The sequence below is a fragment of the Dermacentor albipictus genome, chromosome 6, assembly GCF_038994185.2.
Source record: "Dermacentor albipictus isolate Rhodes 1998 colony chromosome 6, USDA_Dalb.pri_finalv2, whole genome shotgun sequence".
In the NCBI taxonomy this organism is placed as follows: domain Eukaryota; kingdom Metazoa; phylum Arthropoda; class Arachnida; order Ixodida; family Ixodidae; genus Dermacentor; species Dermacentor albipictus.
The window spans coordinates 72,663,207-72,690,292 of record NC_091826.1 but is presented as its reverse complement, the minus strand read 5'-3'; the positions used below and the strand labels follow the sequence as shown (position 1 = coordinate 72,690,292).

Here is a 27,086-nt window from a genome sequence, read left to right as displayed (position 1 = left end):
CAATTAACGAGAAAACACTGACTGGCGTTTGGTTGATCCTGGTGTTCCGTACCATTGCCTCCTCTATTATTTTTTAATAGTGGAGGCGATGTCCGTACTCCTGCTATTGCAGTGGGCTGGCTTTTCATTGCTGCATCACGTGTTTGCTCCGTGTTTCATATTCCACATTTAACCAGCGCAATAAACGAGAACTGAGAACTAAAGAATACATATACACAGACACAGCGCTGCACAACCAAATGTAATTTTATTGGAAAAACCACGCCTTTAAAATGTGTCGTATCACAATTGTCATGATAGGTCCTTATCTTGAAAGCAAAAGCACAAATTCTCCTAAGCGCCAGAAATGATCAAGTGGCACAGTGCAAAGTCAATATATCCAAGCATGCAATGTCTTATCCCTAGCTGAAAAAAGTCGCTAGATCAGAGTTTGGTATGGTTCTATAATATGTGAAGTTACGGTGCCAGGTGGAAATGAGAAGATAGTAAAATCACTAAAAGCGGAACTAGATGATCTACGATTGCACTGTACGAGTAACCATGCGGAAAGGGTTCGACTTGAAAAGTGACGTCATCACAAGACTACATATTGTGACAATGAGCAAGCAAAGCAAAAAAAGCAAAGTGCTGAATGGGATAAAAACGGAGATGAGCAACAAGCCCTAGCATTGGAAGGAACGGCCAGCTCGCACCTAGCTACTTAAGTTTTTGTGTAGGTTAAATTGGCATTATGTCGCGCCAACTGGCCCAAATTGATGTAATCTCAGTTCGGTTTTCCGCGCTCTGATGGCCGAAAATCTTCCAGCCACATTTTCACGGAAGATCGCATTCTTCCATATCCAAAACTTGATATTGCTTATACGGAGAGTTTGCTTCAGTTTCCAGGTTACGATGAACCCACTGAAAATAAATGCTTAAAAGTTAATTATATTAATTTTGTTAATTTGTTACTAATTCCTATGCATCACCCGTAACACCGTGGTTGGCACCACGTACTACGTCTCCGAAGGAACCACCTTTTTTATTTCAGAATGCCTATTCGTAAATGTTACTTTAGGTCCTCGTAGAAACACCTGGTTGTATATGTTAAAAAGTTTGTCTCTACGTATAACGCAGATTCGATTCCGCCCAACACAGTACAAATTCTAACGGGTTGTGTGTTACAATTGAGGAGGGCTGATACCCAGCGAGCTAAGTTGACGTCAAAGATGTTCACTGAAGAGCTGCTAGGGGCAGGGGCGCTTGGTACCCCGAAGTAACACCTCGAAGGTGCCTACGAGCATCGATGTTCCTTGCGGCAGAAAATATGTTGCAAAAATCCATTGTAAATATTATACAGAACAGGCTGTGCCAATTGACCAAGTTTGGCGATGATATTGCGGAGTAAAATGAGACAATAGCGAAGATGTTTTCGTATTTATTGCAAAGTTGCATTTGCTTGCAGAAGTTGCCTCGTACAGCGGTTCTCGATGCTGAGAAATTCATTGGGGAGTTTCATTTTCATAACAGTAATAAAATTCAGGCAGATCTCATCTACTATGACTATCCACCTATGCGTATAGCCAAAGCGCGCAATGTATGAGGATTATACTGCAGCCGGGATCCTCTCTTATGCTTCTCTCCGGACATGGTGTGCCTTCTAGCATCGTCGCCGCGAATTTTGCGCTAAGAACTTTGCGTGGGCTCTGAGATTTCTCCCTCGCTGCATCCGAGTGCCTAAGCGATGTACTGCAGTCGGGCCGCTTCCCTTAGGACACGCTGTACTATCTAGCGGCGCGCTCGCGAAGTGCGCAAGGGGCCTCCGAGATGCTTGGCGTGACGGTGCGTGCTATCCTGAGATATGGGATCGTATTTGCGTGGGTTACTTTTACACCCAGGTGTGTGTATTTCCAAATACAAACGACAGCATTAGGAGTTTGTTTATATATTTACCCTCAGGGCCTTTAAATAAGAGAGAGGGGAGTCGGTTACACAAGAAATAGGGAGAAGATATGTTACGAGCATGTACACAATGTTTGCTACTTATACGATATTAGTTGAAAGTTTTTCAAATACAGTAATACAGGATCGAATAATATAGGTCACACAAAAGCAACAAACATTAGTTCGTACACACGCTTGCTATTATACAAAGTGCTTTCTGAAAATTTTCATTTTTATTAATGGAAACAATATCAAATGGAAGTTTATTCCATTCACTCGAAGGACGTGGTAAAAGTGAGTGTACAAACGTCGTGGTAGATTCACTAGCTTTAACTTTAGGCTGGTGATGAGTACGGTGAGATAACTGATATGGTCGCAACATGAATTTAGGATGAAGAGTAGGGTGGGGATCCAGCTTATGGAAAAATCGGAGGCGAGAAGTCTTTCGACGTGTTGCAAGTGGCTGAAGAATCAGATTTGATTTCATTTAAATTACGCTCGCAGCACGGTTGTGCTCCAAAGAATAAAACGAGTTGCTGGGTTTGGGTTAGGTCAAGGGAATGTACAAGGTTTTCGTGAAAGGGGTCCCATATAACTGCAGCATATTTTAATTTCTACTGTAACCGGGTTTTATCAAGTGGTAATTTTAAAGGAGACGGAGAACAATAAAGGTTTCAGAAACCGAGTATTACGGGGAATATTTAGTAATTAATGGTCGCTAATACTGGGTAAGGTATGGATGACAGAGGTATAATCAGGACGATTGGTCAAGATCATATGCGGAATGTTGGCGGAGAATTTGGCTCTAACAGCCAGGTGTTATGCCTACTACAGCCCAGCAATTTTTCATAAAGGATGTCATTATGTTGGTCATTCTAGGATAAATCGCATATAATAGTGTTGCCTGTGGCATAGCCGAATTGTATTGCTGCTGAACGACAGCCCCAAAAAGAGGAAGCCCAACTATTTCAAATGTCGAGGACCCTCGAACAGCGTTAGCCATGTTGAAAAAGAGTGGCTGGAGCTCGTCTTTTCTCAAACATTCGAGACGTCTCTCTGCGCAGTCTGATCTCTTATCGTGCAACAACATTTCGTGCTCTCTGATTGTACGACTGTTCTTTGGTGATTTTAATGTTTAGCTAGAAGTATTTTCTTCCCAGGCACATATTTATCGCTCGCTCATTCTCCAACCATATTTTGAGATCTTGCTATGTAGCCAAATGTTGCCTGCCATGTTAAACATTGCGTTTTTTCATTGTTTTTTTTTAAATTTTGCCTATTGTTTCAAAATAAGCGTTCCCTTTTAGTTAGCGCTCATGTTGTTTGGTCTCCTTTCCGTGCTTGTCTAGCTCGTGCGCTGAAATTTCAACATTAACTCCTACGAACTCGCTCTGTTTAGCAATCTTCTCAGCCAAACGAGGCTGTCATTGTGCAATTGAATTTCGTGACCTTCAAGATGCAACCGTTACACCTAGTTCGCGCCATATGCCCTAACGATGACGTAGTTTAATACGCGTGTTTTATTTAGAAAAAGCTGGGCAGAGGCAATACAGTGTTCGAAAGTTTTAATAACAGCTGTGCAACCGTCGAGTACTTGTTTACAGATTGCGAAAGAAACCAAATTTTCCACAGAGGTTCGTCATGATACCGTAAACACATTGTAATGCAGCAATATTCCGCAGTTTTGTTTGCTGTGATTGCCGGACAGAATAGCAAACTTAATTAGCAACTCCTCACCTCCGGTAAGCTAGGCTTATTTTGGAATACCAAAAACCGGTTATATAGCTGACTCACTGCACGCGAGCGATCCAACGAAACATAGTGGCCTCCGTTCAAGACGGTGGCACACATAACACTGCCAGCTTCTTTCACATAACCGAGAAGATTGAATGGCGACTTTGTATCGAACCAGTGGGAGCGGTTAGCTTTTTGGAGCAAGTCTGACCCCCGCCAAACCAGATTCTTTAAGGAATGCTCGATGTTGACAACCGGAAATACGGCGTCCAGTTGCGCTGTGTATAGGAGAACCCGAACGTTGTTCAGAACATCCACTAGCTTATCCTGAAGGTCCACGAAAAAGTCTGTTACCGCTAAGTTTAGAGATATTTCATGCCTAGTGCCATCAAGCTTCCTCGAAGAACCGACGTGAATTCTTTTCTTAAATTCTGAGCTGTTTGCATAGGCCATGTAGGAGAAAACTTCCCTCGGTCTTTGAGGTGTTGTAATACTTCCGTGGTGATGGAACCCGCTGAGACCTTCGAATAAACTTCGGTGGCCTTTCATACGCATGTTGAGAATGGTTTGGCTTAGTAGTCCAGCAGCCTCTTTAGGCTTTCCTGCTTCAGCAAACGTCCGAACTATATCGAACCTTTGAGCTAACAAATCGCGACCGCAATCATCAAGTAGACTGGTGTAGTAGAGGAAGTCGGTTGAATTGATGAGGTTCAGCAGTGGGAAAAGAAATCCGACGCCAAGCATGACTCCTTTAAAGCGCAGGGGAAGTGAACGTGATGCCTGGGGCACTAACATACGTGCCACTCCAACGGCTGACCTTGCTGTAAAAGGAAAAATACGGACACATTAGAAGGCATACAAATGCAATGGACAATTAGAGCGAAAACTCTAATCTACACGTCTGTTTTTCATGTACTCTGTGAGAAAGCAATTTAGCAGACGCACCAAATGCCTGAAAAGAATGCATAGAGATGTTGGCTTTAAGGAATGAATGAATTATGTAAATATGTGCTCGGAATCGTGCTTTAGTGGCAGTGAGGACATCGAGGTACCAATTTTGGTTTCACCTCGTAATTCTGTAGGGAGCAGAGCCAGCCGTTGCCATCTGAGATGCGCTCTTTTTGTTCATTCATTCCTAATTTCTGCTCAGCCATGACATCATGACTGCTTGCAATCTCGCATTTGATTTTTCGCAGCTCTATGAGAGCCCACCATTATTTTTTACGTCAAAGGCGATGAGTGAGTGTGATCTGTGTCGTAGTACCGTGCAGTATTTATTTGCAAGATATCACTTGGAAACGGTGAAACCTAATCAGCTAATGAGGAGCCTAATGAGGAGCTGCCAATCATGCGTCATAGGCTCCGCATTCACCGTTGCACCTCGTTTACACTAGAGCGTGAAGGGTCTCGTGAATTTTTTTGCCGGCTTCAGTCACTCATTGAACCCATAAACTACATATTCGCTGGAGTGGGGTTTACTAAATGTGGCCATTAGGTGCAGAAACACAATGCTATACCTCTACAGAATAGCCATAGCGAGGAGTTTTATAAGGGTTTCAACAGAGGCTGACGCGACACCGGGTGTCCGTCGGAAATGGGTCACGTGATTTGCGTTTGCACGCGTTAGTCGTTTCCTATATGAAATAACTGATGTAACTTAATTTAAACCGCACATTATCAGCGTTGCATTTTCCAGACATAAGCCAAAGAAACCCGTCAGAAGCTTAAGGAAATTGCGATGTGCACAGTGTCCTATATTTCATAATATTTTTGAGAGCCCTGGCTTTTCCTATAAAGGTAGGACATGCACCATAAGTAGCGCTTAAGTTTCGGTATTGGTGCCTGCACAGACCTGAAACACGCCTCACCATCCCAGGAATCACGCAGAAGGCTAGCATGCCGTCATTTTTCCTGAAGCAGGTCACATTAGAATTTTTACACGAGGTGCACAGTGGCCGCGCACACGTTTACGTCGATGGCTTAGTCACATCTGCAAGTTCAGCTGCTGCTGTGATGATACCAACACGATCCGTCACAATACAGCAAAGAACGTCACATGTATCATCAACGACAGCTGCTGAACGGCGTAGCCCCGCGTGTGGCTCTTCATTTCATTCGGGAGGAACCACCCCATGCATGGTCAGTCTTCTGTGATTTCAAGGCAGCCCTAAAGAGTGTACTTTCAGCACTGTGCCATGGATCAAATGAGCAGCTCGTCGCAGAGATCAAAGAAGTACACCATCGCATAGTTGACGAAGGACACGGGATCATATATCAGTGGTTGCCTAGTCACTGTGGCCTACATAGCAATGATCTGTAGACGCAGCTGCCCGATCTGCCCATGACGGCGTCAACTGCATTGCCATTCCTCTTTCGAGAGTCGACGCAGCGAAAAAACTTTCCGTACTTGATCATGACCTGACATTATATCAATGGAATTCATCCGAATTCAGAAGTGCATGCCTTCATACCCTGGACCCTAATTTACAGCTCCGTATTCCGCCCAAGCTTCCACGACGCGACTGCACCCTTCTAGTTATGCCTTGGAGTAGCATCTTCAAATGCGTACTCTTTTCTTATCGGAATGGCCAACAGCCCACTTTGTGACTTCTGCGGGTGCAATGAAACAATCGCGCACCTTCCTTGTCGGTGCTCTCGTTTCAACCCGCAAAGAGCAGTCCTCTCAGCCACCCAAGACAAACTGGACAAGCGCCCAATGGCAGACAACAAAATCCTTGGAAACTGGCCTACGCGAACATCAGCGCGATCGGCTATGAAGGCGCTGCTGCGGTATTTAAAAGACAGTGTACTTTCTGACAAATAGTGATTTCACTGTGTGACGCAGGATTGTACGGCGACACTGCGTAACACTAGGAACGTCCTTGCGGGCTGCGTGACAGTGCCCACAGAAACAGCTTGTGTGTACGTGCATGTGTCTGCAGTTCTTTTTTCTTTTTTTCCTAATTTTCTAAATCCTCCTTTCTCTCACCTATCGCATACCCTTGCCACTCCGCCAGTACAGGGTAGCCAACCGGAGATAATTTTCACGAGGGTTGCAATGTGGGCTTGTTGGTAATGCATCTTCAACGGGAGTACGGTAGCGCGATTAAAAGTCTTCTTTTTTCCCGTCTTTTAATCGCGCTACCGTATTCCACGGAGATAATCTCTGGTTAACCTCCCTGTCTTTCCGTCGCCTTTCTCTCTCTCTCTCTCTCTCTTAGTCTCGGTATAGCTAAGTAGCACTAGAATCAAAGAAGCACGTTCTTTAGCATGCCAGTCACACTCAGAGAAGGCTGCCAATCACATTCGCCAGTACTTCCCTAATTTAAATTGACTAAATACATGGGCGTTGTTTTAAGTTTTGTTATGCTGATTGATGATTTAGCTTCCGAGGGGCACTGATGCTGCGCCGGCAGAAATCGTGATGCTGGTATGAGGTGGGATCCTGACTTCCTCATTTAATGCATTCCAACCACGGTGACAGACAGCCCTCTCTGATGGCATCTTCTGACCGGGGGACAGCTTTATTGATTTAGAAGTTACGTAGGGGACCGTGCATGCCGTGTTCGGTCAAGAAGTCCGTGCTGAGGATTACGTCTCAGGATTATTCATGAATAATAACTACTGTCGCAATGTAAGACTGGTCATAACTGCAACTCTTGCCATGCAGATTCTAGTACGCATTATTAGGCGTCCTCCAGCTTTGTGGATTTTAGGACCCTCCCATGCAGTCTTGAGTTTATTCTACTTGGCGCCGAATTATCCACTGATGGTGCGGTAGTCGGCTCCCGTGTCTGCGATTTTGTGGACATCGTGAAGCACTCAACGTCGGGGTTCTTTGGCCTGCATTCCAGTTAGGTCGCTCCGTCGGGTCACGGCTGCATCGCACAGCTCCACTGTTTTTAGGTCGCACCATCAGGTATTTATTTTTTCGGCGGCATTTCCCTTCCTTCGATGCTTCGGCTGGCTCGAGGGGTGTCGTTGCCACGTTTTCGTGATGGATCTTTCAACTTCGTCATCGGTGGCGGAGGATCTTGGGCATTTCGAAAAACAGCAACCGCACATCCATCGGTTGCTGTTTTGAGTTTTGCGGATAAAGCGCTACAGACCGGTCACGGGTGTGGCCGTGTACTGCGGACTCCGCGATGGGGAACTGGACTGGCGTCCAGGTCTCAATGAGTAGCTCTGAGATAATCGGCGATCTCATGAAGCCGATCACCTTGAAGCGGACGTGCACGTTGGCGACGAACCCTCGCAGACCAGTGTCACGATATGGGCAGTGGCGGCAGGCGTGCCCCACTTCCACGCAATGATGGCACATCAGGAGGTGGTCGGGAGCACGCCATATGTCTGTCTTCAGTGGGGCGTTGCGGAGGCCGAAAGGTGGGAGGTATGGATGCAGTGGAGAAAGCTGGCGACGCAATTGCACGGTTCAGGAACACACTAGCGGTCAGCTTCCTGCAAAGGTGTGCTGCCCACCGGCGCCGTCAGAATCGGCGCTACACCATTCTCAATTTTGCCGGAGCGGCAGCCACGTGACACTATAGTTGAGACCACTCCTGCAAGCGCTGTCCGTGCGCTATTTGTTCATAGCAGCTTTCAGCAGGGTGCCCCTACACTTGATGTCCTTCCTAGCCGACGGAGAAGCGGGTGAGGGCAACATCGAGACACTTCGAACCCCGACTGTCTCTTATTGTGTCGTTATAACAATGACTACGCGAGGCGCTCACGGGTGCTTTGTCTGGGCTGCAGTGGCAAAAGTATCGCTCGGGCTTATTCGCTTGGCGCTAGAGAAACCACGCCACTTTGCAAGAAAACTGCCGAGAAGCGGCAACACGAGAGCGATCAGCGACTCGGAGATTTGCCGCCTGCCGCTTACCAGGTTTTCGAGTGACGCTAGAGCGGAGGGGGTACGTCAGCGATGGATGGCAGCGCTGGGGCTCAATGCTTCAGGCTGACACTGGAGTGCTCCAGAAACTCGTAGCGACTGCCGAATTTCTTCCAGGATGTTGTCTGCACTTGATCCACCGTGGGGCTGCGACGCTGGGAACATCCTTCGTAGTTCTTCACGCATAAGTGTTCTAATCGTGTCCCGCAAATTTCTGGAGCAGAGTACATGAAGTGCACCTTTTAGCATCGAGCTGAGATTGCACTGTTTAGCACCCTTTTCCTGTCTTTCAAAAAAATATGGGGTTTAACGTGTTCAAAACCACCTTCTGATTATGAGGCACGCCGTAGTGGAGGACTTCGGAAATTTCGACCACCTGGGGTTCTTTAACGTGCACCTAAATCTAAGTACACGGGTGTTTTCGCATTTCGCCCCCATCGAAATGCGGCCACCGCTGCCGGGATGCGATCCCGCGATCTCGTGCTAAGCAGCCCAACACAATAGCCACTGATCAACCACGGCGAGCTTCCTATCTTTTGTGGATCGTCGTGGCCTCTGACCGAAATTGTGCTGCGTTCTTGGACGGGTTGCGCACCAGTCCGCCAAACAGTTCTTGCTATATACCTCGCATGAGGAAACGGATTTTTGGCGCCTCTGGCATTTCGGGGTCCTTGTCAAGAAAAGTTGCGTGATGTCTTCGGTAATGACGACGATATTCTTGTTTGGCAGCCGGCTACTTATGTTTCCAGTAGAATTTCGACGCTTTTCTTCGGACGATACTTGTGAAGGTCCTTGGGAAGTTGCTTTGGAATAGATTAGAAGGCACTGCCGCATTGTTGCAGTAAAATCGCGATTCTCATACCAAGTCCTGGCGGCGTCTTCGAAGGAGAGCTATACATGGCAAAACTTGTCACGTTCCACTTGTTGAGACTGGCAATTTTTTAATATATATCCAGACCAGTTCTCGGGGTATTCCAAACGAGCGTCCACGGAAAATAGGTGGCTTAATTACAAGGTTTTTGCGGTGCCATGGCTGTAGGAGGTGCTGCAGCGGTCACCGTGGCTGTTGCTTTTGTCTTATCTTGATTTTATCGGGACGGGGTGCGTGCTTGGGGGCATTTATTGTAGCTTGGGCTAGCTCGATCGTCCGGAGTGACGTTGGTGTTGTCTTACCACTTTGTGTTTGGTTCACGGTTTGGCGAGGGTGTGCGGAACATGAACGCAGATTCACCTCCACCAGATCCACCAGATTGTCGTGACTCTGAAGAATAACATTGCCAAAGGCTGTGCCGTAAGAAGTTAACTTTTTATTGGGCGATACCGCTTCCGGCAAAGTTAGTAGCGCTCAGAGCAGAACGATAGCAGCGAGCACAGTCGTGGATCGTCGGAATCTTTTTTTTAATTATAGGGTTTTACGTGCCAAAATAACTTTCTGATTTCGAGGCACGCCATAGAGGCACGATCACCTGGGGTTCTTTAACGTGTATCTAAATCTAAGTAAACATGTGCGTTCGTATTTCGCCCCCATCGAAATGCGGCCGCCGTGGCCGGGATTCGATCCCACGACCTCGTGCTTAGCAGCCCAACACCATAGCCACTAAGCAACCACGGCGGTTCGACAAAATCTGATTCCCAGGTAAAACGCGTCGACTATTTATACATCACTTATCGCACATTCAAGCTCAATCACTGGTGCTTGCGTTAGTTCCAGAACGTACACTAATATTCACTTGATGAACACAATCTGATTAGACAAGCATTCTTTTGCTATAGAATCAGCGGCAACGTTCGAGAATGTTCCGGTGGAGGAAGGTGCGCCTCGCGCGAGGTGATATCTACGTAACATTTGCCAGCTGCAGAAAGATGGCCACCATAAAAACGTAAACAATGGGCGCTATACCGTAAAGCTATTTCAATTCTGCAATGAGCCATACATGATTGGTCAAAATATTCGGGCCACCCCCACTTCACCTGTCTGTCACATGACGTCACGACAACAGCGAAAACGAACGAAAAAACCTAACGATCAGACCGATCAACCGAACCGATCAAACCGACCCAAACCGAACGAAAAAAGAAAGATTTGTGATTCTACGCCTTTTTCACTTTTAGCACTCTGCTATCGGTGAAACGCTTTCGGGCTGCTCCCGCTTCGCCTGTCTGTCACCCGACGTCACAAAACCGCGAAAACTCATCGCGCGAAAGAGGCGTGTGCGGATTAAAGACGCTTTAATATGCCGAACAAAAGTGATCTTTATTTTTTCTGAATAGTCGGAGACTGCCCCGCTCCGAAAGGAATAGAAGATGGCTGCCCGCCGGTCGTTCTGGCGCGGGCTACTCGAAGCTACCGGGGAACATGGATTTATTTGCGTAGAATAACAATATTTGCGTGACAGTATAACGTTAAAGAGCCCATCCGGCAGGTATACAAGATCACTCTGCCAATTTTTCTTTGCTGGTTACCCGCTCTGGCGGCATTTTATTCCTTCCGTTGCACGCAGCGGGATTTTCGAGCAGGCACCGCAAGCAAAATAAGGGGAAGCGGACCAATTGCAGACGCCCGCACCACCCTCGTCGTCCAGTTATCTGCTTTGACTATGCTGGTTCTTCGCCTCTTGTCAACCAATTAGATAAGAAAAACTGTCCGATGCAGGCAATGTTTTTATCGTTTAAAGCAAAAAAAAAAGTTACCGCCTCTAAAGGAGGAGCGCGTTTGATAGAGTTTTTCAAACCACGTTGTGGGTTACAGCCCGATGCTTGCGTCGGTGGTTACGTAGCTGTTACGTGAGGAGATTGGAATAAAATTAGATTGGAATAATTTTGCGTTTTAGGTTTAGGTTCTTATGCGTTTTTCATGCGACAAAATATTGTATAAACTCCGTTTCTACTGCCTTTCTATCTTGTTTCTATTTTATTTCTCTCTGTACCAGGTTTAGATCATTGTTTTATTGTTCCTAATATCTTCCTATATTATTTGCATTGTACACATTGCACTTAAGCTTGAACTTTTTGTCTCCCCTATGTAATGCCCTAACGGGCCCTTAGGGTTCTCAAGTAAATCAATCAAAATTTAAATTAGCTTGTAGTGGGCAGTGCTCATTAGGAGCCCCGCGTGGTAGATGAGACTGGACCAGTGCCATCAGGCATATAGGCTCGACGATGGTAGACGCGACATCAACGCTTTCACCTGATAAATAAATGGCATTTCTTTGTGCTTGTCCTGTTCCTACAAGTTGGGGACCAGGGACGTGATACCACGTCCCAACTGTATACGTCTACCAAGTTTCTTCTCGGCGCCGTGGAACCGGCCGCCGAACAACGACGTCTCGAGAAAAACGGAACGTCTTCCGTCGCCGCACTGAAACTTCCCGATTTCTGGCCCTCGGACTGTGAACTCTGGTTTGGCCTCATCGAGGCGCAGTTTCGTCATCCCCGATTCACATCTCAGGCGGTCAAGTACGACAACATTGTGAGTGCGCTTAAACTGACCACTGCACCTTTGGTCTGTGACATTTCGCTAGTTCCTCGGTCCGAGGATCAGTATGACACCTTTAAGCGGGAGTTACTACGCCGCACTACCGACTATGAGTCATGACAGACTCAACAGCTCTTCTCATCGGAGGATCTTGGTAAAAGAAAAGCGACTTAGCTGCTTCGTCGCATGACATACCTCCCGGGAACCAGCCCATCATCAGCAGACTCGAAAATGTTTCGGGAGATCCTTTTTCAGCGTCTACCGTACCAGGTGCCCATGATTCCTACTAACTACGTCTGTCGAGGTTTAGTGACGATGGCAGGCCAGATTAAGGAATCTTTGCATCCTGCGATATCCACTGTTGATCGTTGTAATGCACCCATTGCCACACAACCCCAGTTACAGCAACACTTTGACGAATACGGAAGTTCAAGCACGCAGCTTTCTGCGCAAGTAGAGGAGCTAACTAACCAGTTGGCTGCCTTATGCTTTCGTGCGGGTAACGACCAGCAGCGGCATCGCTCGCATGACCAAAACGTGTCATGCCCTGCGTTTCCATTTATTTGTTGGTTTCACGCCAGGTATGGCACTCGCGCACGTCAGTACCGTCCGCCTTGCAACATTACGGGAAATGGCCAGGCCACTCAGTGATGACGGTTAGTGCTACTGGCCCTACATCAAGCCGTCTCTTTCACGTTGCCCACCGTGTCCGGAAAGTTCGCTATCTTGTAGACGCTGGTGCCGAAATTTGCGTCATTCTACCTACTTTTCAAGACCGCTCAAGGCATCGCCATGACACGTGTTTTCTCACTGCCGTCACCGGTTCCGACATTAAAGCGTATGGCCAGATATGTCACTCTTGTCCTTGGTCTGCCAGGCCCTTTTGGACGCCTATTTACCACCGCCGACGTGCGCGGGAGTTGATCATCGGCACTGACTTTCTGTGGAAATCTAACTTTACCGTCGACCTTCGCCACTCTCACCTTCTTGACTCCACAACTAACCTGTCCGTGCAAGGTATCACCACGTCTGCACCCCCTTTACGTCTCGTACAGGCACACGCTCAAGTACCGAAACTGTGGTCCACCATCGTGCTTGAATGTCAAAAGCTGTTCGAACCACCCTCGCCAGATCTTACAATTGTGCACAACGTCATGCAGCACATTGTGACTAAAAGACCACTAGTATACGCCCTACCTCGGCACCTTGCACTAGACCATCTCAAAAATTGCAAAGCAAGAATTCGAACACATGCTCGAGTTGAGCTTCGTTCGTCCCTCCGATAGCCTTTGGTCATGTGCTTTACACGTCATACCCAAGAAGTCGTGTGATTGGTGGCCGTGTGGCGATTACCGTGCCTTAAACAAAGTGACGATTCCCGATAGTTTCACCACATCATTTCACCACATCGCTTCATGGTTGGTGCATATTTAGCAAGGTGGATCTATCAAAAGCCTACCACCAGATTCCTGTCGAGCCTTCCGACATTCCTAAAACCGCAATAATTACCCCTTGTGGCATGTTTGAATACGTGCGCATGCCATTCGGCCTCTGTCCGTAATGCCGCTCAAACATTTCAGCAGTTCGTCGATAAAGTGCTCCGTGGCCTGAGTTGTTTCTTTGTCTATTTAGACGACATTCTTGTATTCAGTCGCCCTGCTGTGGTACACGAATCTGACCTACGTAAGGTGTTTGAACGCCTCCATAAATATGGCCTGGTTGTAAACGTCTAGAAGAGTGAGTTTGGCGTTTGTTCTCTTGATTTCCTGGGCCATCTGGCAGATGAGCATGGCATCCTACCCGTTCCATCCCGTGTCTAAGTCATTAAAGATTACACACGTCCGTCTTACACCAAGCAATTGCGGTAATTTCAGGGCCTCATCAATTACTATCGCCGTTTCATTCTTCGCGGCGCTTCGATTTTGCAGCCTCTGCACATTATATTATCTGGCACACGACAAGCTAGCACGCCTGTACCACGGACTAATGCTGCAGAATCTGCTTTTATCTCAGCCAAACAAATGCCCTTGCTACCACTACTCTACTGGCACGCCCGCAAGCAGACGCTCCAATGTCCGTTATGGTAGACGCTGCTGACATAGCTGTTGGCGCCAGGTTTCAACAGCTGGTTGGCAAGACATGGCAGCCTATGTCCTCTTTTCTTTCAAGGGAGCTGACACCACAAGAAACCCGCTACAGCATTTTCGGTCGCGAATTGCTAGGACTCTACTTCGCAGCCTGCCACTTCCGTCACAACCTCTAGGGCATCAGTTCTTTATTCTCGCTCACCACAAAGCACTCATTTATGCTATTACCACCAACAGTTCTTCGCACACTCCCCACAGAATTCATCGGCTTGCATATATCTTCGAATTCACTACTGGTATTCGGTATACCAGTAATGCAGATAATCGCGTTGCTGACGCTCGGTCACAGCTGCATATAAATGCAAGCCAAGTAAGTCGTTCCGGCATTGACTTCGTCCACCTCGCCACCGCTCAACGCACAGACCGTGAACTTCAAATACTCCGGACTGCCAGCGATTCTCTGCGCTTCGAAGAGAACTTATTGCCTGGCAGCAATGTCGCAGTGATGTGCGACATGTCTACGGGTCGTCCTCAACCGTACGTTCCACAACAATTTCGGCAGCAAATTTTTGACGCGCTACATTCCTTATCGTACCCTGCAGTGCGCGTCACACAACGTCTCATCACATCCCTCTACCTGTGGCCGCGCCTGACCGTCAACTGAAAGCAGCACTTCGTGTCTATGACTACATAATTCCATGGACAGAGCGCCTGCTTTTAGTTCTACTAGGCCTTCGCACTGCTCTGAAAGCAGATGCAGTGTTCCTCAGCAGAATTCGTTTTCGGCTGGACATTTCGCGTATCCGGTGAGTTCTTTGCTTCGGAAACATGATCTGCTGACCTACAATATTACGCCAACCGTCTTCGCATTAGAATGGCCACTGTTCTACCACCGCCGATTCTTAAAGACAGCATAAATGTTTACATGAGACCATCTTTACTTCATAGGAGTCACGTCTTTATCCGTCCCAATGCTGCTCGCGTTCCTTTGCATGCTCTCCTTACGACGGTCCCTTCAAGGTCCTCAAGCGTGACGCCAAGTTTGCGCACTTCTTGTCAGTGGACGCGAATAGACAGTTTCGATCGACCGCTCGAAGCCAGCTAATCTATACTCTGGCAATGCCATGCCTACAACTTAAATCAACGGGATTACCTTCATCGCTAGGGGTTGGGGGGGGGGGGGGGAGTGATGCAGCCTTCGGTGGAAAAAAAGGCATATAGGCTCGACAATGGTATCCGCGACATGAACGCAGTCACCAAATAAATGGCAATTCTTTTTAGCCTTCTGTTCCTTCAAGCTACACATAAACCTATGGCAGTGCATCACATATATGCGAATGAATCAAACGACGAATAAAAAAGTTGGCTGCAGCAGTTTTGCTTTAAATAAAACAGGTCTTTGGCAATAAAATAAGTGTATGTGTTAAACAAGGCGTAGCGATTTCCTTGGCGTGCAGTTCAAGCCTAGTTAAAAGATGCAAGCAGTCGTTCTGTGACAAATGCCAGCGTCCACAGTGATAGAATCGCAAGTGTAAAAACTACTGATTAAGATATTGGGCAGTCTCATGGCTTTTTCAGTGATTAAAAAATAAATTGTCTTGCGTGCTATTTTGGTAACTCCATGAAATAAAGGTATCTGAAACAAAATGTGTCAAATGGCTCACAAAGAATACGTTTGAAAATATTTAGGATAGAGACACCGAACATCGAGTGCGATAAACTAAGCTAAAGAGACCGCAGCACTTTTTAGCAAGTTTAGCGGCTATGGAGACCCAGATTTTGAAATCGACACGTTAAAATCATGTCCATAGTCACTTGAACAGCAAAAATTCTAAAGTGAATGCAGGACGGCTGTTACTGCAATCTAATGAATACATTTTGGTATTGCGGATCATTCTCATCCTTTCGTTTTTTGTTCCCAACACAAGGTTATTGTGCTTCATTAACTAAACTTCCTTTAGGCTTAACTAAGCTACTAGAGATATTTGAGTGTTTGGAATAAGGTAATCATGAACGTTATTTACGTAGCCGGGTTCCAAAGAGTAAAATATATCAACCACTTTTGGCCGAAATCGACAGTTGGTCGCGTGAAGTCGTTAATTAGTTAAAGCGTGGATCCATAAACATATATAAGCGTCGTTTTTTCTGATCTTTGAGTTTTGTGTATTTGGCGCTTGAGTTGCTCTAGCGCCACTATTAGAAATCTTTTTTTCTGTCGAGTATTAATAGGCAACAGATACGTACCTCCATAGGACTCGCCAGCGATGTAAAAGTCTTTGTCCTTGTATTCGGGAAAAATTTTCAAGAACTCCTCAAGAAATGTGATGACATGGGTCGAAGCTTCATCTAGCGAGGAAGGGTATGCTTTCGTTTCGCTGAAGCTGTATCCGGATCCAACAGGCTGGTCCAAGTAAATAATGTTGAAATTATTTAGAAGGGTGTGTTCTCTGTAGTAAAGTTTCCCTGCGGCATCAATTCCAAGGGGTCCGTTTTCAAGAAACTGTCCAAAAAGCGAGGATTTTCCAGGTCCACCTTGTAGCCATAAAAGGAGAGGTTTTCCGAAATCGGGCTGTAAATGAGAAATAGTTCTTGTGTTGTAGAATTATTGTCATCACTGCAAAATATCAGATTCCTTTCTTTTATCATTCATAGTGTGGATTGTAACATGTAGTGCAATATAGGTCTTCCCATATATTTATTGTTTTGACCCTTCAGGGACCGCTTGATCAGCCTTGAGAGGCAGTTATGTATATTCTGCCATGTAGAACGCCGCTGAATTTGTTTGTTAGACAGATTTTACCAAATAAGTCCTATTCAGAGTTTCTAAAATGATGAGTAAAATTATTGACAAATGATCACTAGCATATCGCTGCACTGGAGCACATATAATGTTCTCATGTTGCGATGTGGTAGTACTTCGTTTTTTCATATTGAAAAAGATACCGAGACGTTATGACAATCACCACGCTCTGCGTAAGTGTGGCATAGCACTGTGGCCAGACTTGTACTGTGACCAGAAAGTTGAAGTTACTCTATACTTAAGAGCAGCAGACAACGCTATCAATAAATTCTTAAATTCTTGATTTTAGTGCCCTTAGCGGCACACGGACTCTATCTATGTCTCTAATCGTTTTCCCGCCAACTAGGGTCCCAGTAAAGTCCATGGTCGAATGGTCGGAGCATCGGGCTGCTGTCCTGAGAGAACAGAGTTAAAAAAAACGTGGTACCAGTGACAACTGACCATTGCTGCAAGTGAATTTGAACTGGTCGGGCTCAGCATGCGGCTCAAGTCAAAGAGCGCCGGCGTCGCACTTTACAAGAACGTTCTCAGACGACCCTTCGGTATTGAATCCGTAACATTACGTCTGTCGCCCCACGTTTTACGATATGCTAGTGCACAACAGAGTGGTAGACGTCCACACTCACCTAAAGTATAATGACCAAAAAAATCGCCGTTGCCTCCGTTTACGTCAGTCCCGGGTCGCCAAGGAGAAGGCAGAGGAATTGATGTCAATGCATCTAATAGCTTACTGCAAGACTGCCTTGATACCTTGCTACGACAACGTTAGCGAACGGGACGTGCTGCTCGCCGTCTGAAGTGACTTCAACACCGACCGCTCGAAGCGTCAAAACGCGTGGTTTCCGCGGTACATGAGGGAGGCCTTTGTTGCCGAGCGGACCTCCCTCGACATGGTACCCACGGCAAGGACCGGCCGTGCGCTTTTTGACATCTTTGTCCGCGGAATCAGACACTTTAGACCTCACACGTATGCATGGTATTTCTCTATCTATCGCCGTCTCCTCGTTGTGATCAACGACAGACGAGAAGACGATGTATTGCCGAACCTATGGACATTTCTTCCTAAGCAGTACACATGCATAAAACATATATATCGTCTCTATACACGCAACTGTACGTTGCTGTACCTAAAAATTTACATACTAGTCAATTAAGCTACATAAATATATATAAGCAGTATGCAATTGTATGTATTATACGATCCTTTCTCTGTCTCTTAATTCCACCATCACAACAATCCATCCCGCATAATCACCAATTATACATGTGGCAAGAAAGTGCATTACTGCCGCCAATCATCTCCATCGGATGAATGCCCCTCATCTCCTCATGAATGCCCCAATCATCTCCATCGGATGAATGCTCATCTCGATCGGATGAATGAGGTTTGCATACGTTTGTAGACGCAATCTTAACGGGGAATGCCCCTCATTCCTCATGAATGCCCCAGTCATCTCCATCGGATGAATGCTCATCTCCATCGGATGAATGAGGTTTGCATACGTTTGTAGACGCAATCTTAACGGGGAAAGCAGCGAGTGTACGGTTTGGCTTAAGTATGATAGCAAAACTTAATTTATGTAGCACGCTTCGCCACCGGCTAAGCACGCGGCTTGACTTCAGTTATTAGGGCACCCGCGATGCCAAAAGCAGCTTGTTGGGCGTGACGATGAAGCGTATTTGCTGTTCAAGAAGGTATTGAGGAAGGCCGCTTTTGCGAAGAGTGGCTACAAATCGGAAGCACACTCTACTAAGCGAAGATGCGAGATGGCGATTTCGGTGCGTATTTGTCAGATAAGAATCCGCATTTCCATGAGAACTTTAGCTCCTTGTTATTTATATGTACGTGCTGATACGAAAAATGCTTTCCTGATGGTACCAATAAGTGCACATGAACGACATGTCTTCGTTTTCGAAGAATACGCTGATTTTTTAGTTATACTCGAGGGCAATGTTTTTTATTGAGGGCCTCAATCACTTAGTACCAGTTAGGGCTAAATAGAATATTGAAAAATATTACTTATCAATAAATTTACTAATCAGTACGAACAGAACATATATATTGGGGGCTTCATCTTCTGAAATGTACTAAATTATCAAAGTCGGCACGTTATGTAGTGATCTAAATTATGCGAGCATTTTTAATAGTAGCTTGAGACACTGACATAGCCAAAATACCAATTTCAATAATTACACCAGTTAGGCTCACTCAAGAAGTCTCGTTTTCCGATGCATACAAAAACAGTGGGAGCATTCAATTTAATAGACGAACGTTATTGCCCGCGAAACATAATGCAGCAACATAAGACGGCAAATAGCACTGCGAAGATGCAAAGCAGTGCTGCATTTAGGTTCTGTAAATGAATATGTTTCGCAGGCGCAGTCGTAGATGGAAGTTGTGTACCTCAGACTTGATATGTAAGAAAAACAAGTACGATGATTTGTTGCTTTTGTCAACGGGAATATATCCAGAATATGCCCTTAGCTTGTCGCATGGCTTTGGCAAACAAACACGACTGGCTTTTCTCAGTTCAGTTAAACGTGTCAGAAGCATCCCAGCATCAATGGTATCAAGAATGGTGTCCTCGGACGGGTCTCTGAAAAAGAAACAAACAAAAAAGACCATTAAAAACAGATGCGACATTGCAGGAAGACATTGCAGGCATCTGTGCATTAGAGAAATTCTTCGCAATATTTTGCCAGCTGCAACAATTTGTTGTCACAAAAAGCTACATATTTATATAGCCCTTGGTCGCCATGCTAAGAAGGAGTTTACAACCCTGACACATAAAGCTTCACCATTCTTTGCAAAAATTAGAGCTTCTCACACTTTTTACAATACAATCTATTGTAGTTAAAACAAATATTTACAGAATTCGAAATGACACCCGTGTACATGCCACGTTTGAGGTTACACACTCAAATTTGGGAGCAAAAAAGTAAGCTGCAGCATCAACGAACAGAATAAGAACAAATATACAAAGATGCGCATAAATAAAACAACATACACGTTAAAAAGTAGAGTCATGAACTAGCAAATCAGAATTAAAACAACTCCTATCATGACACTCAAAAGCACCAATAGCCTTGTGCACCTCCAAAAATATCAAGGTTAGTTATTATGAAATTGGTTCCTTGGTTCTACATATACGGCATAAGCGGGATGCATGGTCGCGTCGATTTGTATACGCAGAGCTCGGAACAGCAAATATGTGTATAAATGCGACATCATTTTATTTTAATATATCGGTACGTTTCGCCCGGGCACAGGAAGATTGTGAACGGGATGAAGAAAGAAAAAAAGAATAAGAAGCAATAATGATTCGAAGGAAACAATAAAAAAAGGATAAATGGAAAGAAAGTGCTATTTGCTAGCGTGATCAATCTATAACCGCATGGCTGTACATGATTGAACTTGCCCTGTCGTTTTGACGTGTGGCGTTTATATCACGCGATGACGTTGAATATCAGTTGTCACAGTGTCCTAAACTCGCTGGAAAGCACAAATATCGCTGACGCACTTAGGCGTCAAGGCGTTTGTTATGCTGCGGTGGACGATATGATGCTACGGCGAGGAAACTGGGCATATTGAAGAAAAGAACCAAACATTTATTTCGAACGCCTTTATATTGCTACAGAACAGTGTTTACAATGATGAAGAGGTGAACAGTGAGAAGACGACGACGACGATTAGAAGCTTGCGCGGGCTGTTGCCTCTTGGCCAAGTGCGGCGTATTCCCTTGTAAATATACTTGTTTATAGCTTTTCGTCTGTGTCTTCCTACGTAACATATCTGGTGGAGGTGGACGTTCCCTGCACCTCGTCACGGAGCTTCGCAGTGGACGGTACGTCGAGCCTTCCTTCATGGCTCCCGGCGACGACAACTCGACTCCGCCGGCTCCGACACTTGCTACCACTTCGACAACTTACATCACTCTCCCCGCTCTCCGTGATCCTGGCGTATTCTCGGGCAAAGATGGGGAAGACGTCGATGACTGGATCAGCCTGTACGAACACGTCAGCTGCAATAACCGGTGGAACCCTACTCTCATGCTCGCCAACGTAGTCTTTTATCTCGGTGGCACACCTCGAGCTTGGTTTCGGACGCACGAAGATGAGCTCACCAGTTGGGATTCACTTAAGCAAAAGCTCCAAGACTTGTTCGGCCACCCATACGGTCACCAACTCGCCGCGCAGAAGGCGTTATCCGGCCGCGTGCAGAGGTCAACAGAGCCCTACGTCACATACATTCAGGACGTCTTGGCTCTGTTCCACAAAGTTGAAGCACACATGACTGAGCCCGACAAGGTCTCCCACATCCTCAAAGGCATTGCCGATGACGCCTTCAACTTGCTCGTTTTCGACATCGTGGTGACGGTGGATGCAGTTATAAAAGAGTGCCGCCGCCTGGAACTCGCTAAAAGCCGACGTATTGACCAGCAGTTTGCCCGTCTGTCCAACACCCCAGCGACATCTTCCTGTGCCGATGCTCCTCGTCCCACCAACACTTGCGATGTTAATAGCGTGTTCCGCCAGAACAATTGCTTTCGGATTGCGGCTTTGCGGGGGCGTCCGGTGCATGAACGCACAAGCACTTCCACCAGATCTCACGTAGTAGTGACGGGAAAGAACACAGCAGCGAAACTGTCCATAACAGCTTTTTATTAGGTGAACCTGTGCCCACAACAGCAAGTTACACTCAACGCACAACGATAGCAGCGAACACAGTCAGCGATATTCGCAATGTGATCAGCGGGTCAAACCCTTCGGCTTTTATACATCACTCGTGGGAGGTTCTAGAGCAATCGCTGGTGCCCGCGTGGTTTCCAGAAACTACTATAGAATTCGTGTCGCGTGTGCGGTCTGTTAATGGATGCTCCGGCGAGGACATACAACAGATAGATTGAACGATAACTTTGGCGTAAGGTCTAAATCATGCATGCGCGTCTTGTGCTGAGGAATAACACTTAACATTTGCTAGCCGGTGAAAAGTTGTCACCGGAGACACATTAACAAGTACACGTGTCAATATTCGGTTTTCTGTTACACAAACCACAAAGCTGACCCTGAAAAACGATCTCAAGGAAGATATTTTGTATATGTAAACATAAGCCGCGGCGGACTGAAAAGATGAACCTAGGAATCTCATACATGGAAGGAGTCATTTCTTAGGAAGCCCCCCAAAAAAAATCGAGGAATCTCAGGATTGTTTCAGCTTGAACAGCATAGTACGCTGACTGTGCGAAGAAGTAAAAATAAATGTACTATAGTACACTGACGAAGCAAATAGAGTGCGCAAGGTTTCGCGCCTTGAAGTATGATGCTTCGCCACACGAAAATGTTTATGGTTGCTCAGTGACTTACGAGTTGTTCATATATCGGCACTGCAGTTCTGCTTGAAGAACAGCAAGGTCAGACCCATCGTTCATTTTGGCCAGTTCACAATTAATTACTGTTAACGCGCAAACTGATATAAGTATGCGTGCTACTTTGAACGTCATGTCTGCGTGCACAACAGCCGAAAAGTATTGAAATACAGAAAACCTGCAAGTGTGGACTGGTATATTTATGCCCCTTCCACGCTGCTGATAATTGTTTACTTCGCTAGAAAGGCCATGAGCATACGAAGAGTGATCAGCTCTCTTAGAAAGTTCACTAACGAAAGCAATGGCAGATCCTACAGCTGCAAGGAGTGAGCACTACTCAATGTATCGTGAAAACACTTGCTTAGAATCCCATTCGTACAGCGAGACTAGAAAACAACTTTTCTTTTTGATGCAAGAAAGATGTCTCATGGGCACAGAAGTTTACCCCATACAGATGTTATCGTCGCAGCAGCAGCATATTTACAATTTCATCATAGGGATAGGTCTGTAAAAAAGAAAACTTAAGAATGATGAAATCCATTTATACCCACGAAAGAAAAACAAGACGACCAAAAGCTTGAATAAATAACTCTTCAAAAATCGTAAGTTTCTTGCCCCAAGCTTGACATTTTTGTAACGCTCTAGCACAACTGTTTTTCTTGAAAACAAATGCTGCTAAAGCATTGTATGTATGTATGTATGTATGTATGTATGTATGTATGTATGTATGTATGTATGTATGTATGTATGTATGTATGTATGTATGTATGTATGTATGTATGTATGTATGTATGTATGTATGTATGTATGTATGTATGTATGTATGTATGTATGTATGTATGTATGTATGTATGTATGTATGTATGTATGTATGTATGTATGTATGTATGTATGTATGTATGTATGTATGTATGTATGTATGTATGTATGTATGTATGTATGTATGTATGTATGTATGTATGTCAATGCTGAAAGGCCAGATCTCTTTATACAGAAGGCACTGCACCAGCCGATGTGCTCTAGTGTGAGTTCGAAACAATCGGAAACATAAAAAGGCGTTGGCAATAGATAAGAAAGAAGATAAACCTATAGGTCCCTACTGATATTTCATAACCTTTAGAATAACGAGAAATTGAGAACAGTTGAGAAAGAAAAAAGAGACAGGGAATCTCACCACAAAGGTGTCCATTTACGCACAAATTTTGAAAACTGCTCAAACATGTGACCAATAGGTCATGGTGACCACCCGAATATTGGGCGTTATTTTTTATCGCTGGCACTTCCACTTCCTCATTCATGGTCATACTGCTGAAGAACCGTCCCAGGTTTCTCCCTCAGCACAGAGAAAACATTGGTAGGTTGGAAGAATAGTGTCGCTATCACGGATCGGTAAATCTCATAATTCACTGCAGACGCTACGGATTATATCGTGAGGTCCTTCCATCACTGCATAGAGTTTTGCTTAGTTAGGGTGCCGCGGTGTCTCGTAGTCTCGTAGAGCAATAAGTCACGAATGTGAAGTTCATTTGGTGAAAACATCTTGTCGTATATGACCTTGATCTTTTCGTAGTAGGTGAGGGAATTACGAATTGCAGCTTTTCTTGCCTCTCTCAGATTTTCAGGATCGCTGTTTAGCAGTGGTGGTTAAAAAGGCGTATCATACATCTGAAAAGAAGTGCGGTATCTTGTCACTTCGTGTGGAGTCCTGCTGTACAAGTGAACGACCTCTGAAAGATGTTGAAGTCATGATTTATAAGGCTCTTCATTGATTTTGCGTTTTATTCGACTCATTATTGCCTGATTTGTGTGTTCGTTCATGCCGCTGCACTGCGGATGCTGAGACGATGTGAAGAGCGGATGAACGTTGCGTTTCAAGAATGATTTCAACTTGCCTGCTGTGAATCCTGCGCCATGGTCAGAAAGAAATTTCTTCGGCTCTTCAGCAGCGAAGCGTTCGAGCATTCTTCCTTTTAGGCTTTCCCATGATTCGTCGGTGTCGAATATATCGCTCAAATAGCAGCAGAAAGCTTCACCTTCCAGGTGGTCGCTGAAATGGTTTAAATTCTCTCGCTCCAGCCATCCTGCCGTTGTCGCCTTGGCACCAAAGAAGCGTAGCCACTGTCCACAGGGACGTGCCGCGCAACTGGCCGCTCGAGGCACTTCGCGCGTATTCGCGGGCTTCTCTGATGCTTTGAAAAACACTTTTATGTAGCACGTGTCCAGCAACAGGAAGCTGTATTGGGAGTCTTTCGTGTTACTCTACGATTTTTTCATTGCCACTTTTCATTTAACTATAATAGATGAGAAGTTGAATAATTAATTATGACTATTTAATAATTTAGGCTGAATGCAAAAAAACAATCTGAGTATTTCCAAGTGGCGGAAAACAAGACTGCCTTGATTCTGTCCAGCTACGTGGCACTTGCCTATTTTTGAAAGCTTAGCTCATATTAGTTAGGGCACCCTACATAATCAGATAACCTTGCATGAATGCATATGACACGGGCTCGATTCCGCCCAGCAACAGAGAAACTTCAAGGGATATTTTTTTTGTCATTGAAAAGCGGAACCCACACAGTGGTCCATAGTCAGATGTCCAAGTCAGTCCAAAGGTTCGTTTCTAACATGGGTCGCTCGACACACCGCAGCCCGATTCATAGATAATGGACTACCATTGACTCAAGTTCGCGGCACAACGGCTAGAGACATTGATAGAAACATACGTAGCAACTGGAAAGCACGTGAATTATCCCAAGAGTGCTAACTGCACTAAAAGCAGGCAGAGCTAGGCGTCTACAAATATTTCACCTTGATTAAAATGCGTGATAGCGTGGAATCCGTGCCGGTCAATATACTGCTGGTCCTCTGCAAGAAACACGGCACTAAATTTGAACTGTCCCACTTTTGCAATTTAGAGGGAATTATGACAGTTCTAAAGGAGCAGAAGTACGTTTTAAAAAGGATGGGCGCACGCCGCAGATATGCTATGAAGTATAATATTTGAGCCTGTAGTGTGACCTTTACTGTTCCTCTGCAAATCTCAGTTCTTATACTTTTTAGTCTATTTCCTTCTTCTTATGTTTGGTTATCACGGATCGGTTAAAAACCTAACATGAAGCAGACCTTATAATGATTGGTGGTTTTTATCGACCTCCTGATATGGCCAATACGTTATCTCGTGAATTCGAACGGTTTCTTGAAATCATTACTGCTCGTTTTGGTAAATCCATAGTACTAATTTTCGGTGCTTTTAATTTCTCTCAATGAATTGGGCTAACCTCTCAACAACAACCTCCCTGTCAGAGGCCCACAGTTTTCAGCAGTCACGTCTCGACTTTTCTTTAACACAGCTTATCACCCGCCCCAGGTGACCTTCGGCTACACCCGCTAATATTTTACATCTAGTACGAACCAGTGATCCTGACGTGCGCTTCGACTTTACTCGCATGATGGGCTATCTGATCATGATGTCATAACAGGTATATAGTCTTGCAGTTTACCTTCCAAGCCGTCCGTACTGTGATAAGTACACCCGATGTTAGAGCACAGCGGATTTTGACAGCATAAACTCCGAACTATCTGACGTTTCTTTGCATTTCCGCAATAAATACCAATGTGAAGTCATTGAACAAAACTGGCTTCAGCTTAAAACCACTCGTGCTGGACTAATTGATCGATTTTCCCCTCTAACAAAAACAGCCTACACTCCAACAGCACGTGGTTTGCCGTAAACATTTGGCTCTTCGTAATAAGAAAAAAAAAACGTTTATATCGTAAAAGTGACAAGGACAACCTCTCAGATTCCTGGTACCGTTGTAAGATTGGTGATAAGCAATAACGGTCACTGTTAAAATCCCCCAAACTACATTTATTTGCCCATGACTTACATTCTATGCTCATTAACAATCCCCAACGCTTTTGGCGCGTAGTAAATGCGAAGAGCTATCCCGATATACCAGTCGGTAATACGCACGGTATTATGGCCCACCACTGTGAATGTGCGTATTTTTTGAATAGCGCATTTTAATCTGTATTTGCACAGAAAGACACCACATTATCACCACCCCTTGAAAATGTCATCAGCATATCAATGCCAGAAAACATTGTTAGTGACGCAGAAATGTCTTCTCCACTAAATACACTTACAATTTCTTCACCATCTGATCAGACTAAAATTACAATTACAATTACAAAGTGTTAAAAATGTGTCGCCTAGCTTATCACCTATATTGTGTGCACTCTTATCGCGGCATTTATCAACTAATGCCATTCCCTACGACTGGAAGGTGGCAAAAGTCAAATCCATTTTTTTCATAGTCCGGAGTCCCAACTCACCAAATAAACTATGGCCCCGTCTCCTTAACTAGTACTATTTGTAAGTTATCTGACCACATCTTCTCTACTGAAAGCATAAACTACTTAGAAGACCACCAAAATATACTTGATTAACAACATGGCTTTCGCTGGGGTTATTCATGCAACTCACAGTTAGCTGACTTCTTGTATGACTTACATTCATGCTTAGACCTAGAATATTAAGTTGGTGCTATCTTTCTGGATTTCTCAAAAGCTTTCGATCGCGTTCCTCGAAAGCTTTTGCCTGTTGGCCTAACCAATGCACTTGAATATCATAAACTGTGTGGATTCTATTCCTTGAGCAGAAGAAAATGGTCCCTTGTCCTTGCATTGAATTTACTTTTGGGAAAGGTCTTAAGAAAAAACAATTTCGCCATCCATTATTGCTACTGTAGCTAGTGACGTTTAGCGGCGAGAATTGTAGTCCCTTACCGTGTAGACTCCAACGTCGTGGTTG

At 45.1% G+C, this 27,086-nt stretch overlaps 1 protein-coding gene across 1 annotated transcript; it reads right to left on the bottom strand.

Moving 5' to 3' along the window:
* Positions 1-235: 235 nt before the first annotated feature.
* On the bottom strand, positions 236-27,082 carry LOC139061185 (probable serine carboxypeptidase CPVL). The gene is made up of 4 exons (XM_070540837.1): positions 27,062-27,082; positions 19,312-19,504; positions 16,352-16,676; positions 236-4,478 (listed from the first exon to the last, which is right to left on the bottom strand). The coding sequence occupies exons 2-4, from the start codon at positions 19,459-19,461 to the stop codon at positions 3,646-3,648; spliced, it is 1,308 nt and encodes a 435-aa protein (XP_070396938.1). The 5' UTR covers positions 19,462-19,504; positions 27,062-27,082; the 3' UTR covers positions 236-3,645.
* Positions 27,083-27,086: the final 4 nt, after the last annotated feature.